Raw genomic sequence first — 14217 nt, 5'->3', positions numbered from 1 at the left:
CCTGCCAGCTTCTGGCTCTGAAGTTGGCTTTGGCTCTGGGCTAGATCTGGGGAAGTTGGGGCCCAGGCTCCTCACTCAGCCGCTTGTATTGATCTCCGGGCCTCTTTTGTCTCCTCCTCCCCAGTGGGAGCCTCCCCCCACCCCCCCCCCCCCCGCCTCCCCCCATCTGCCTCTCAGCCTCTTCCGCTTTCCTCCTCTGCTTCTCATGAACTGAAATCTCCGCGAGAGCCGCTAAGGCTCTGGTAGTTTCACAAAACTGTCCTTGCGCTTTCTGCATTCGCCCAGTCAAGGGTACCTTTGCTGGAGGTCGGAGCGACGCTGTTAGTCCTGATGCGATTGCATAGCAACACCCAGCGGCTCTGAGAGCGGAGGGGGAAGGGGAGACAGAGAAGAGGGCAGTAAGGTGGGAGAGACGGAGGGAGAGTGTGCCTCCAGCAGCTGGCGGCATCCCTGTCTCAGGGACTCCTTTGCTGATTCACAGAGGCAGCCCCGCGCCGGCCTGCCAGCTCCCAGTTGCAGCCTGCTCCTCAGACCTGTCGGAATCCGAAGGTAGGCCACGGAGAGAAGATGCCCCAGCCTCGCCCTTTCTCCTTTTTCGGCTGGCTGAGGGGAAAGGACTGAGGGAAGGGACGCGCCGGAGGTACTCTGTGTGTGTGTGTGTGTGTGTGTGTGTGTGTGTGTGTGTGTGTGTGTCCCGCTACCTGCTGCCTGCATGTGTGCCTTTGGGGGGAAACTTGCATTAAAAACAAATGCCCACGATGAAGTGGCCACTGCTTGGACTCCGGGGGAGGGGGGGCGGACAAAAAGGTGCCCAGGAACAACAGAAACTCAAGCCAATGTGAGCAACTAATGAATAAGAGGAAGGTCCACAGTTTGCTTCTTAGAGAAGAGAGGGCTATTCTTTCTTTCTTTCTTTGCTTGCTTGTTTGTTTGTTCATTTGTGTTTGTTCTCAATGATATGCTTTTCGTCCAAGGGTGGATTTCCTGGCGGGAGGGAAGGGAAGGGGTGTGGAAAGCACTGGCTGAAAAGGGAGGAGAGAGGAAACGTGGGACCTCAGAGCAGGTCTCCTGAGCAGATGAATGTCTAGTCCGCACACAGGACACAGGAGAGCCTCCCTGGAGTAGACTGGGCTCTGCCTTAGGAGCCTGGTGCTGAAGGCGCATCCTACTCTCCGCCCTTGCTTCCTGGTTCAGTCCGTCTTCCCTGAAGCCCTCTGCTTCTTCCCTTGCTTTCCTTCCTACCCTGTGCAATCAGGAGGTACCTCTGCACTCCTGAAAGTGGAGCTTGGCGTGCTGTGCAATGGGGCTCACCTCTCCTGGAGTCAAGCACCCTGCTTCTTCTGGGCTCCGTACCTTCCCTGGCACCGGGCCCAACACCCCAGCCTGGGAAGCGGGCCCGATACCGTGTGGGTAGCTACGGTTTATCCCACCTTTGTTAGGCAGGCAGGGCTAGGCCTCCTGGGTGTTGGGTGCAAGCAGGTAGCTGGGCTGGCCTGGGGCGGGGTGGAATCGAGACAGCAGCTGCTGCCTGTTTCCAGCGATAGCATGGTGCATGCCGAATGCAAGAGAACGGACTTTTCTGTTTTCTTTTTGATCGTTCAAAAGAACCGAAAGCCTTTAAAATGCTCTAGGTCTAGTTCACCTGAGTTCCTGACTTCTCCAAAGGAATCCTTGTTTCTGGACTAAAGGCCCTCAGGTACATCACCTTTTAAGAGGCCCTGTGGGATATGGTTCCAGAGAACTTGGGAGCCTTCTATGGAAACCCTCCCTGAAAAGGAGGTGCTGCGAGTGAAAGTGATAAGTGTCGTGTCCCTGTAAGAAGACAGAGTCCCTCTATTCCTGGCTGGGTCCTCATCTTGCTTGCAGTCCTGCTTCCTGCAAACTCTTGCGGGGGGTGGGGGGGGAGAAGACACATGGAAAGTTGTTCCCCTAGGCATTCTGCTCTCCTGCCAAGTATCTCTGGAGCTCTGCGCCAGAGCACCCTTCAGTTCCAAAATCACCCAGAGGAGGAAGTATGGCTTGAAGCAGCAAACTTAACAGAGGCCCAAGAGCCAGAATTAGAGAGTGTATCTGGGATGCAGCACTTCTAAGTATAGATCCCCAGAAGTTTCTGATGTTCAGTCTGCCACAGAGCCAGATAGGAGGGGCTGTCACTCATGAAGCCCAAGCAGATAATCCTTCTCAACTGGCCAGGGACACTCAGAAGAAACCCATTCTATGGGGAGCTATACCGTGAGATGACATTTCTCCCTTATAAGGGATTCTAAACACACATCTGCAACTGAAATAGCAAGTGAGACAAATTCCTTCTTGGACAGCACTTACCACACTGATGTCTCACAGAACACTGTTCTGAGAGAATGTTAATAGATTCTGTTTTTAAAATAAGGAGTGGTGGTGGTGGTAGTGTGGGGGTGCATTCTGTGGTCCAATATTTTTTTTGTTTTTGAAAATGCTTCAAAACCGAATTCTTCTCTTAGAGAGTCACAATGTATATATAAGTGTATTAAAAGGCTCCGAGCCGGACTGCCATAAATAAATCCATTTACTTTTGTTTAACCCAGTAGATCCCAAACGGATTTGACCAGGGAACGCTTTTCTACATGGAAAACACTTTAGCAGACACAGTTTTGGGACTTGCTGCTTAAAAAACCCGGAACCAAAAAAAGCTGGGAGAAATTGTCACATGGAAAAAAACTTATCAGATAATCTAGTCCAATACTGCCTTTTTAAATGCGAGAAAAATTGAGAGACAAATCAAATTGTTCTCCTTTCCAAAGCTGGTGAGTATCTGAGAGAGTGGAACCCTCATCTCCTGATTCTCAGTTTACTGCTGCTTCTCCGGCAGGTTCCCTCCTGTGAAACTAGTCCCAGGAAAATGAAACAAGTTTAAGGAATATTCCTGTCATTTGGACGTCAGCATTTGGATCTTACACATTTCTTTTGGTATTTTGTTACATCTGAAAAGTGTGGATTCTTTTCACCGTGAGATTTGTTGCATTCTTTCAACCAATGTGCTGTGAAAATTTTTTCTATGCTCAAAAAGATACAAAGAATGACATAATGAGAATCCAAATACCCACCATTTTCAGCCTAAGAAAAAAACATCACCAGTAGACTTGAAACCCTCTGTCTATCCTTCTATGATTAAAACTCCCTCCTCCCCCCACCACCTCCCTCCGAAGTAACCACTCTCCTGGATTTGGTGTTTATGATTCTCATGCACTTATTTATACTTTTACTACATACGTATGTGTCTTTAAAAAACATATACCACTTCTTTTCGTGGTTTAAAAATTTATATCAGTGGGATATATTCTGGTCCAATTTTTAAAAATTCACTGTTATATTTGTGAATCATCCATGTTGTGACATGTGACTCTAGGTCACTTATTTTTTTCGCCATTGTGTAGCATTCCATTTAATGAATATGCCATGATTTATTTATCCATTTTGCTGTTTATGAACATTTAGGCTGCTTCCAGTTTTTGGCTCACAGGGCTATTATGATCATGCTTTTATAGATATTCTTAGGTGACTGTTGCTTTTGGGTATCTATCTAGAAAGGAATCGTTCCATCACAGGGTATGAGAATCTTCACCTTTGGGAGATATTGTCAGATTGCTGTCCAAAATGGTTTACTAACTTATACTCCCACCAGCAGTGTATAGAGGTTTCAGATGTATTGCATTAATTGGCCTTAGAATAAAATGCTCCCCATGGGGATGCATCTCTGATTCTTTCCACTGGAGAAAAGAATGAGAGAAATGAGAAAAATCTCATTTCTCGAGATTGCTTGACAACTAACTTCTCAGGAACACATTTCATTCTTTCTGTTTGTAAATGAGGGGGTTGGGGGCGCCTGGGTGGCTGAGTCGGTTAAACATATGCCTTGGGCTCAGGTCATGATCCCAGGGGCCTGGAATCGAGCCCCGCATCGGGCTCCCAGAGAGCCTGCTTCTCCCTCTCCCTCTGCCATTCCCCCCGCTTGTGCTCCCTGGCTCTCTCTCTCTCTGTCCAATAAAGAAATAAAATCTTAAAAAAAATAAATGAGGGGGTTGGTCTAGATAATCTCTAAGGTCCCTTCCAGTTTGACAATCCGAGTCTCCATGATTTATTCATTAAGGGAGAGCATCTGAAGCAGAACCTCAGTTTTTGGCTACCTTGCAAGAATTATTTTAGGAACACATAACAAGCTTCAGCACCAATGAGATGTGTGTCTTCTCTCTTAGTGCCATGGTGTCAGGTAGAAAGGCAGTGCTGTGAGAGGGGGTGCCATCATTCAGTGTTACCTTGGATTGGAGAGAGGAATCTCTAGCACATGGGAGGGGGGTCTTCTTCCCACTGCCTTGTTCTTTGCCAAGCCTCTCATGATTTAAAAGTCTTCCCTATTTATTTATTTTTCTCCCAAGAATAATAAATGCTTGTTATAAAATACATACATGTAAATGTATGTGTATGTGTATGTGTATATATGTATACATACGTTTGTGTATATATACACACACAAGTATATATACACATACACGAAGTGTATGAAGTCAAAGGGAGAATCCCCCTCACACAACTCCCCGAGAAATAATGTTGCTGAGCGGTTTTGTGTCTCCTTGCACGCTTTCCTTCTATGCATATGCACATATAGATTTTTTTCAAAAGCTTTTTGCATAATTGGTGTTCTCTCAGACATATTATTCTGAACTTCTTTTATCTAAAATACATATCTTCAATATCTGTTTACATCAGTGTATATAGATCTACCTTTCTTTTTTAAAGATTGTATTTATTCATTTGAGAGAGAGAGACAGAGAGAGCACAAGCAGAGGGAGAGGCAGAGGGAAAGGGAGAAGCAGACTCCCTGCTGAGCAAGGAGCCAGATGTGGGGCTCGATCCCAGGACCCTGGAATCATGACCCAAGCCAAAGGCAGCCGCTTAACCGACTGAGCCACCCAGGCACCCGATCTACCTCTTTTTAACAGCTACATAATATTTCATTTCATGAGTGGCTGTATTAATAGGTAAGATTAGGTGTCAGAAACCATGAATGAGCTCCTTGCTACCAGGCTATGAGGTAGGTCTTTTCGTTATCCCTGGTTTATGGATGCAGGGACTGACGCCTAGTAAGCTTGGGGGCTTGTCCAAACCTGTGCTGATAAGTAGTGGAGCCAGCATGCAAACCTGGGTGTCCTGGCTCAGAGCCCACATCCCTAACTGTCACGCTGTGCCGCCTCTCTTGACAATAGCCCACTCACCCGGTCCCCTGGTAATGACCACTTGAGTTGATGGCAAAGTTTTGCGACTGCAAACAATACTGCAGCAGATATCCTCATCCATTTCTGCAAGTATTTCTGTAGGATGGGTGCCTAGACTTCTCTAGTTTCTAGGTAGACTTTATTCGTTCATTAAAAAATATATATATCTACTGAATTCTAAAGGCACAGGAGGAGCTCAGAGGTGAGACTAGGAGAATTGACCAGAATTTTACTTCTCAGATGTCCTAGGAAAGTCATTGAAATGTAGGGTTTGCCAGCTCGGTGATCCCCCCAGACCCCCAGACTCACTACATCCTCTTAATTGCTTGTGCCTTTGCCTGGGTGCGGCATGACTGAGTCAAGTGCTTGGGCTCCCCCCTGGTGGCCCATAGCCAAAAAAAAAAAAAAAAAAAATCTCTGCTTGCTCTAGGGGTCAGTGACTACAGTGCCTCAGGGCCTGCGTTCTAGAAGTTCCAGAGGCAGAATAGTGTGAACAGTGAAGAACTTGTGTTCTGGGACACATCTGCCCCGGATACAAATCCCAGCTCCTCACCCCATAATTCACAATATCACTTTGAACCGGTTACTTACTGCCTCTGTTCTGCTGTGTTCCTATCCACACGATGAAGAGAATAGCAACCCCTTCATGGGGTTGTCATGAAGATTAAGTGACTTGATTATATAGACTGATTAATGATGAAAAACCTGGAATACAGTAAGTTTTAACTGTTATTATTTATTTGGCTGTGGAAAAGCCGCTGCACTAATCTTTACAGAAAACTGCTGAAGACGCCCACGGCATGTTAGTGAGGAGTGGGAAGGAAGGGAGGAAGTGCCTGTTAAAGAGCTAATATTGACAGGGTACAAAAGGATAGTCAATAAAAACTGCATCTCTTGTGGGTGGCACAGGGCTTTTGTGAGTGTGGGTAATGATTCTATTTTTCAACCCAAGCAGTGACTATATGGGAATTTGCTTTATGATATTTCAGTATATTTTACACATCTGTTTTATGCACTCTTTGTTAAGTGTATTATATTTCTCAGTTTTAAAGAGAGAAAATCCCTAAAGAATGGAGGGAATTCTCCCACCTCTGTCTGGTAGTCACTTGGCTCCCTTCTCCGAAGCCAATCAATATTAACAGATTCTTTTGTATTCTTTTATTTTATCCCATGTAATTGTTTTGCATTGATAAGCACATACTTTCCTTTTGGTTTTACACAAATGTAAACTAACCACCTTATTTTTTCTTCTTTTCTTTTTACTTAAAATTATGTCCTAAGAGATACATAAAGTGTTCTTAATTACGTTTTTAACCGCTGTATAGAATTCCATTGTATGGATATACCAATATTTATTTATTTATTTATTTAGAAAAAATTTTATTTATTTATTTGACACAGAGAGAGAGAGAGATGAGAGAGAGGGAACACAAGCAGGGGAATGGGAGAGGGAGAAACAGGCTTCCCACTGAGCAGGGAGCCCGACGCGGGGCTCGATCCCAGGACCCTGGGATCATGACCTGAGCCAAAGGCAGACGCTTAATGACTGAGCCACCCAGGTGCCCCTATACCAGTATTTATTTAACTAGTCCCCTAGTAATGGAAATTTAGGTTGTTTACAATTTTTTTTTTTTGCCCTTTCAAGGCTTGCTTCAAATGCTAACATTCTATATACATCACTTTACACAAATGCAAATAAATACATGTATCCAAAGTGTTTTTTTTTCATGCCTTCTGGGATTTGTACGTACAAAGTTGAGGAACTGTACACTGACCTAGTTGGAGTTCAGTTCCATAAATCAGTCAGGAAACATTCACCGAGTGCCTGCTGTGTACTTGCCACCATCTTAAAAAAAATACGTGAGATAGAAATAAATATCAGATACAGACCTTGTCCTCCAATAGCCAATAATTTGGCTTTCATGTTAGAATTCTGGTATTTCCCAAATGTTTTTAAAGCTTTTATCTCTGCCTAAGAGAAATAATGTCTCCCCCCCGAATCTTTCTGGAAGGGCCTGTGTGTGGCTTTGAAAACCAGGAAGAACATTCCTAGTAGCAAAAAGCCACAGCTTTGGTATCAAGCAGGATCCCTAGGGGAAGGCACAGAAGAGCTAGCTCCACCCCGAAAGCATCCTTCGCATTACTCCATGTGTACAAATCTTCTCTCTCACCTTAGCTCAAAAGGATCTCTTCCATAAATACATCCTAAATCCCTCCAATTTAAGGCGAATGCTTCCTCTTCTGTGACCTCTCATGGCATGGTTTCTGTGTCCCACATAAGGTATGAATCATTTTTTCCCCTAAGTTATACTTCTTAAAAATATGTCTTATCTCCTACACTTGGCCATCTGGGGACTGAGATTCATCTCCAATTCCTCCCAGCCTCTGCAAATTAAAAGGAGGGATAGGAAGAGAATAGGGGGGAGGCTGGGTGGCTCAGTTGTTAAGCGTCTGCCTTTGGCTCAGGTCACGATCCCAGGGTCCTGGGATAGAGAGCCCCACATTGGGCTCCTGCTCAGCGGGGGGGGGGGGGCGGTGAGGAAGAGAATCAGTATGTACAGGTGGTAATGTGGGACATCATGGAGATAAATAGAGAGGCAGAAGGAAGAATGTTTTTGTAGAACAAAGGACACTGGCCAGGAGTCAGGAAGCCCCAGCTCACCTGTGTCTCAGCATCTCCATCTCTCAAATAGGATCATAAATCTGGCTGGGCCAAACCTTACCAGGTTGCACTGAGGACCAAGAAACACAGTACAGCAGGCTCTACAAACACAGGGAATGCTAGTATTTTGATGTTTGACACCTCTTACACATTAATGTTTTACGGGGTAGCAAACCAAGGTCTAGAGAGGTGAAATGACTTGACGTCACAGTCAGTGGCAAAGCCTGAAAACAGCAGAGGATAATCAAGGTAGGACCAGAAGGAGTTTATGCCTTCTCTGCCTGCACTGGGATGAGAAGATCTGAATTCTCTGACTCCTGTGTTTGTTTTATTTTTGTTTTGTGAAGCATCAACCTGACATCAGGTCAGTAGAGGAATAAGAAGGAAGGAAGTTATAATTTGTAGAGAGGTGAACCTCGGAAGAGACAAAGAGATAGTTCATGAAAGAAGAAACACAACTGGTCGCTAAAAATGTAGGATTAAGCATCTTTAGTAATTAAGGAAACACAGAGAACTCCTCAAGATGCCATCTTCTCTTATAAAATTGGCGAAGATATTTTAAAAATAAGAATACTCACTGTCAGGGCAACTGGGTGGCTCAGTTGTTGGGCATCTCGGCTCAGGTCATGATCCTGGGGTCCTGGGATCGAGCCCCGCATTGGGCTCTCTGCTCGGCGGGAAGCCTGCTTCTCCCTCTCCCACTCCCCCTGCTTGTGTTCCCTCTCTCGCTGTGTCTCTCTCTCTGTCAACTAAATAAATAAAATCTTAAAAAAATAAAAATAAAAATAAGAATACTCACTGTTGGCAAGTGTGTTGGGAAACTGGCACTCTCATACATTGCTGGTGTTAGTATAAAGTGATCTATTTTTTCTAGGGCAATTTAGAAGTATGCATCGCAAGCCTGAAATTGGTTCATACTCTTTGGTCCAGGAATTCTCCCTTCTAGGAAATTATCATAAGAAAAGAATCACAGATATGCACAAGGCTGTTCATTGCAGTGTGACTTATGTCTACTCGTTAAAATTATGGTATATCCATTCAACTGAGTAGTATACAACAATGATTACAGCTAACATTTATTGAGCAGTATGCTATTGCTAAACACTATGTTAAGTTGTTAAAACTCATTAATTTTAATAATTAGAATAATTCTTTGAAGGCAGTATCATTGTCATCTCCATTTTGCAGATGAGAACACTGATGCTCAGAGAGGTAAACTCATCCCAGGCCATACTGCTTTTAGGATGAACAGTGTGGGTCTGATTCTAGGTCTGTATGATACCAAAGCCCATGGCCTCAACCATAGTGCTCTATCACCTTTACAGCCATTAGAAATCATGTTTTAGAGGAATAGTTAGTGACATTCTAAAATGATCATGATATAAATGGCAAGTGAAAAAAGCACAATATAAAATGATATATATCATAGGATGACAATTGGAGATGTATGGATATATATTTTTTTCATGGAAAAACTACTGCAAGGCTTCATGCCTATTAGTAGTAGCTATTTCTGGGTGGTAGTATTATAGGTAATTTTAGTTTTCATCCTTATGATTTTTTTGGGTTTTCCAGTTTTTCTATAAAGAACATGCATTACCGGGCGCCTGGGTGAATCAGTTAAGCGTCTGCCTTCAGCTCGGGTCATGATCTCAGGGTCCTGGGATCGAGTCCCACATCGGGCTCCCTGCTCGGCAGGAAGCTTGCTTCTCCCTCTCCCACTGCCCCTGCTTGTGTTCCCTCTCTTGCTGTCTCTCTCTGTCAAATAAATAAATAAAATCTTAAAAAAAAGAACATGCATTACTTGTGTAATCAGCGAAAATAAAAATGTTAATATAAAAAGAGGTCTGAAGGCAAGCCTTTTGTAGCCTTCACGCTTATAACACACCTAGAGTGATACTTTGGTTTTTATCTGAGTTACTAATTATTTTATGTTGGTGTCAGATAAGAGGGGAGGCCATCTGTTCAGCCATTCTTTGGAGACTCTCTTTGGGCATGAGGAGCTATGTAGCTGTGTAATCTCTTGAGACTTTGAGTACAAGAAAGTGTCCTTCAGACCATAAACTCTTGTATCTTTATGATCTGTAACAGTCCCCAGTCTTGAACCAAGGACCCCTGAGGAGGAGGGAAGGGCACTCAATGCAAGAAGTCCACAGATCTTTAAATGCATAAGTGTTTTTTCTCGCTCTGTAAGTACTGAAAGTACAGCTACTATTGTAGGTATGAGTGGGTGAAGTGCGATTCTTTTTTTTTATCTTAAGGGGCCCTTACACCTAAACTGTTGGGAACCACTGAAATAGAGACTAAAAATGGTGGCTCTTTAATCCTCAACATCAGGAGTCAAAGATGCTCACACTCCCTACTCTTTGGATCAGGGTTTGCATGCCCAACACTAAAAGATACCACTTTTAACAGTTGCAAGCATTGTCTTTGTTACTCATTCTCATCCCACTTGTGTACATCCACTAAACTGTTGACTGATTTGTACATCTAACTTTTTCACTCATGTCTTCCTTTTCTCAGCTCATCCAAAGCTGAATGTGTCTCAAGCATAGCTTACTATGGCACACTGCCCTCATCCCCTACCACACCAAATTTGTTCCTTCTCCTGTCTTCCGTCTCTTGCTGTTGGCAACATTATGCACCCAGCTCTCAAATTAGAAACTTTTCACTCCTCCACCTCCTTCACTCTTCACATTCAATTGATCACCGAGCTCCATGTATTTTACCGAGCTCCATGTATTTTACCTCTTCGGTAAGTATCTCATAAGCCGTGCTCTCTGCTCCCTCCTCACTGCAACTGCTTGCCAATTATAACAGCTTCTCAAGGGGTTCTTCCCCAGGGAGAATCACTCCACAAGGCAGCCAGAGGGCTCTTTCTAAAAGGCAAATCTGGTCGAGTCACCTTTCTGCTTAAAATCTTCAGTGCCTCCCTATTGTGTACGAAATAAAGCCCAGAATTCTCTGCTTATCATTCAAGGCATGACCCGATAGGGCCACAGCCAGCCTCGTCTACTGCTTCCCATGCCATACATTTCACTTTGTGCTGTTGGGAATTATTATTATTACCATTATTATTATTATTACTTTGTCTTATCTCCCCCGCCTAATGACAATCTTGATTTCTCTTTCATGGCTCACCTCAAGTGTATTTCGTCTAGGGAGACTTTTCCTGATATGACCAGGTAGAACTCACCTCATCTATCCCTTCACTCCATCCCATAAATACTTCTATTATTAATGCAAGTAACACTTCATGGCTTGACTTTTCCCATGTCTATTCTTTCTATATGTGAACTCCTCGGGGGCAGGCACTGTGTCTTTTTCAACTCTGTGCCTCTTAAACTCTAGCCACGTGGCACTTACTGTGCTCTGAACATGCTATGCTTTTTTGGGTGACATCCATTTTTGCATAGGTGGGTTCCTCTGCTGGGAACACCCTTCTCCCTTTTTCCCCTTCTCTGCATAGGCAAACATCTACTTGTCCTTTGAGACTCATCTCAAACGCCATCTCTCTGAAATCTTTGCACATTCTCAGAGTTAGCTGTTCCTCTGTCTGTGCTCCCCTAGCCTTCTAGTCAAATCTCGATTATAACACTTGCCACATAAGCGTTTTATTATAGTTATGGGTTTATATGACTGCCTCCCCTCACCCTGATCTCCCCCACCCTCTTCTCTAGGCTGTGAGATCTCAGACAGCAAATCATTTTGGTGTCTCTAGCACAGAGCACAACAGATAAACAATAAATACTTCTTTGGTCAATGATTAAATAAAGTCCCTTATGGTACATGGTGGACTGGGAAAAAAACTACTGGGTAGACCAATAAGCTTTGAATACTTATTTACATAACCGGTCAAGGCACCGTTAGGTAAGTGTTGGGCTCATAGGCCTTTTCTGGGTCTTGACTCTGAATCTCTCCTCGTTACTTTTCCAGGTGCTTATGGTCAACGGTCGGTGCACTGCCCATTCTCACCCCCCATGAGCCTTGGTTCTGATGCAACCTATGGTCATGCAGGGATGCCCTTATACCCTCCCACGATGTCATGAATGGCGGGCAGCTGACCAGTTCCATCACAGCAGCAGCCTCCGAAGCACCTGCCCCCAGCCTCAGGTAAGAGGCTGAGAGCAAGACAAAGTCCTGTGGAGAAAGAGTGGACACAGGATCTGTGTGTGTTCTTGTGGGTGTCCATGCTTCCTAAGGCTCTGGAGCACTCTCTATATAGATGAAACCCTTTGGAGGGCATGGGACCTCCTTCTGGCTCATCCCTTGTCACTCATGAAGCCTTTTATAGGGGGCATAGGGCAAGGAAATGTGCTGGGCTGGGCAGGACCCCCATGGCTGAGGGGGACTAGTTCCATGTTAATCTCCCAAGGGAGGTCCCAGAACAGTGACCCTTCAGGGTGTGACCTAGGACAAGGCAGGACCTTCCTTTGCTTTAGCTTCTTTATGGCATACTTTATATTCTGCACCTACAGAATATTCTCTCTCCTTCCATTGGCTCTTCCTCTCAAGTCTTTAGTCTTACAGCTCCTGGCTCAACCCCACTTCGAGTCCCTTGACCTTCATACCTGTCTCTCCTTTCCACTCTCCTCCCTAGGAGTAGAATGGTGGTGCTGTGTGTTCCTTCCTATGTATGTTGGTGGGTGGGTAAAGGAAGTATGAGAGGCAGTAATCCCAAGAAGATAGCCAGCCCCCTTTCCTGACAATGAGGGAGGTCCATGGGAAGTTAACTGGACAAGGGGGAGGCATAAACATGTTTTGGCTTGTCCTACAATGCTTTGGGGTCCAGAGACCATGAGGGTGTGAAAAAGTACTATGTCTCCTAGTATCTCACAGATGGGCTGTGGTGCTGAGTCACTGCTGGGGGTGCAGACAGCAGCAGAATATACAGGGAGGAGGAAGGGAGGGATAACGGCAGCAGGGTTGGAGAATGTCGGTGCTGGGGAGTCCATTTCTGCAGAGAACAATGAGGGAAAGGTCTGGAGAGGCATAACAGCTAGGTCTTCCTGAGCTGTCTTCCCACATCTAACCAGAGAGAAATTGCTGCCTCTAACATATTCTCAAGCCAGTGTCAACTTAGCATCCCCCAGTGTACCCACCCCTTCCCCAGAGTGGGACTGACATAGGGTCAAGGGATGGAGAAGCCCGGGCCCTTCCAAAACGCTTGCCCTGCACATCATCCACCCCCCTCCAAGCTTCACCACCTCGGCAGAGGGACCTGAGGGCTTCATTTTGTGATTGAGAATGGTGAGACCAACCTTTCTCCTCTGCCACTGTTCAGTTTCTTCTCTTCCTTCCCAATAGCCCCGACTTTGTCTTAAAGTTTCAAGAGATCAGGAGAGAGCCCTCTGGGGATTGGGGTGAGAAAAAGACATCTTGGCCACAAAAGCCAGAAGTAGAAGGCCAGTGGTAGAGAATGGAAAATGTTGTTATTCATCAGTTGCCTATTGTGTGCCTGGCTCTGCTAGGGGGACTTGTGAATATAAGAGGGAACTAGGAGGGGAGAACAGGGTAATGGGGGTATAGTAAGGGAGCCAAATGGGGATTTGGGAAACTAAGAAGTCTGAAGGGAATGACAGCCTAATATGGGTGGAGCCCAGTTCATCGTGGGCGCTTCTCTCAGAAACAAGAAAACTTGGTTGTCCCTGGGTCACAAGGAGCCATTTCGCACTCTGGGGCATTCCCAGTCTAGGGGACTCTGTGAGACTGGCTTGAGCCCAATTATCCCAGCATAAGCAAAGCTGTGACCCAGAGCTAGAGCCCCTCCCTGCTCTTGGCCTGCCTTCCCTTGCCATCCCCCATCCACCCAGAATGGCTCCACCCCAGATCCCCAGAAAGGGTCAGGCAGTTGCTCCAACTATTCCTGTAGGTGGGCCTCAGCATGGAAACAATGTGGAACTGTGGAAAGCCCAGAAGACTCTGTGGGAGATAAATGAGGATGGGAACAGAACCCTTTTTTGGTAAAAACGAAGTGTTTTCCCTTGGAGCTGAGGGGTGGGGGCCTAGCTAGGGAATCTTAACCTTTCCCCCAGGCAAGTCTGCTGGAGAAAGAGAAGAGGAGTCACTTCCAGGAGGGGCCCTGCCCTTCAGGCCTGTGGCCCAAGGCAGCACAAGCAGGGCACTGGATCCTCAGAGCTGCTGGGTTCCATTCTGCCCTCTCTCTTCCCTGCAGCGGTCCAAGGGGATGCCCATAGACCCATCTATTTCCCCCTAGCCTTAGAGTGCAGGGAGAGGTCTGGGGGTGGAAAATGACTCTCCCTCCTCTCAGCTCTTCCTCCCAAAGGCAGGGCAGAGCACCCCCTT

The 14217-nt window shown here is 45.5% G+C and overlaps 1 protein-coding gene across 2 annotated transcripts in view; it reads left to right on the top strand.

Annotated features, from left to right (window-relative positions):
- Nucleotides 1-210: 210 nt before the first annotated feature.
- DRP2 (dystrophin related protein 2) overlaps nt 211-14217 on the top strand; it is a 39994-nt gene continuing 25987 nt past the window's right edge. Inside the window, exons 1-3 of one of the 2 annotated variants that reach the window (XM_028095797.2) lie at nt 211-549; nt 2568-2783; nt 11848-12024. In XM_028095797.2, the coding sequence (XP_027951598.1) occupies nt 11908-12024 (117 nt within the window). In that variant the 5' untranslated portion in view covers nt 211-549; nt 2568-2783; nt 11848-11907. The remainder of the gene's footprint in view (nt 550-2567; nt 2784-11847; nt 12025-14217) is intronic. The other variant, XM_028095799.2, reaches the window with a different exon arrangement.

The sequence above is a fragment of the Eumetopias jubatus genome, unplaced genomic scaffold, assembly GCF_037043125.1.
Source record: "Eumetopias jubatus isolate StellerSeaLion01/CBP00866 unplaced genomic scaffold, mEumJub1_p1.0 scaffold_11, whole genome shotgun sequence".
Lineage (NCBI taxonomy): Eukaryota > Metazoa > Chordata > Mammalia > Carnivora > Otariidae > Eumetopias > Eumetopias jubatus.
This window is presented reverse-complemented; position numbering and strand designations above follow the sequence as displayed.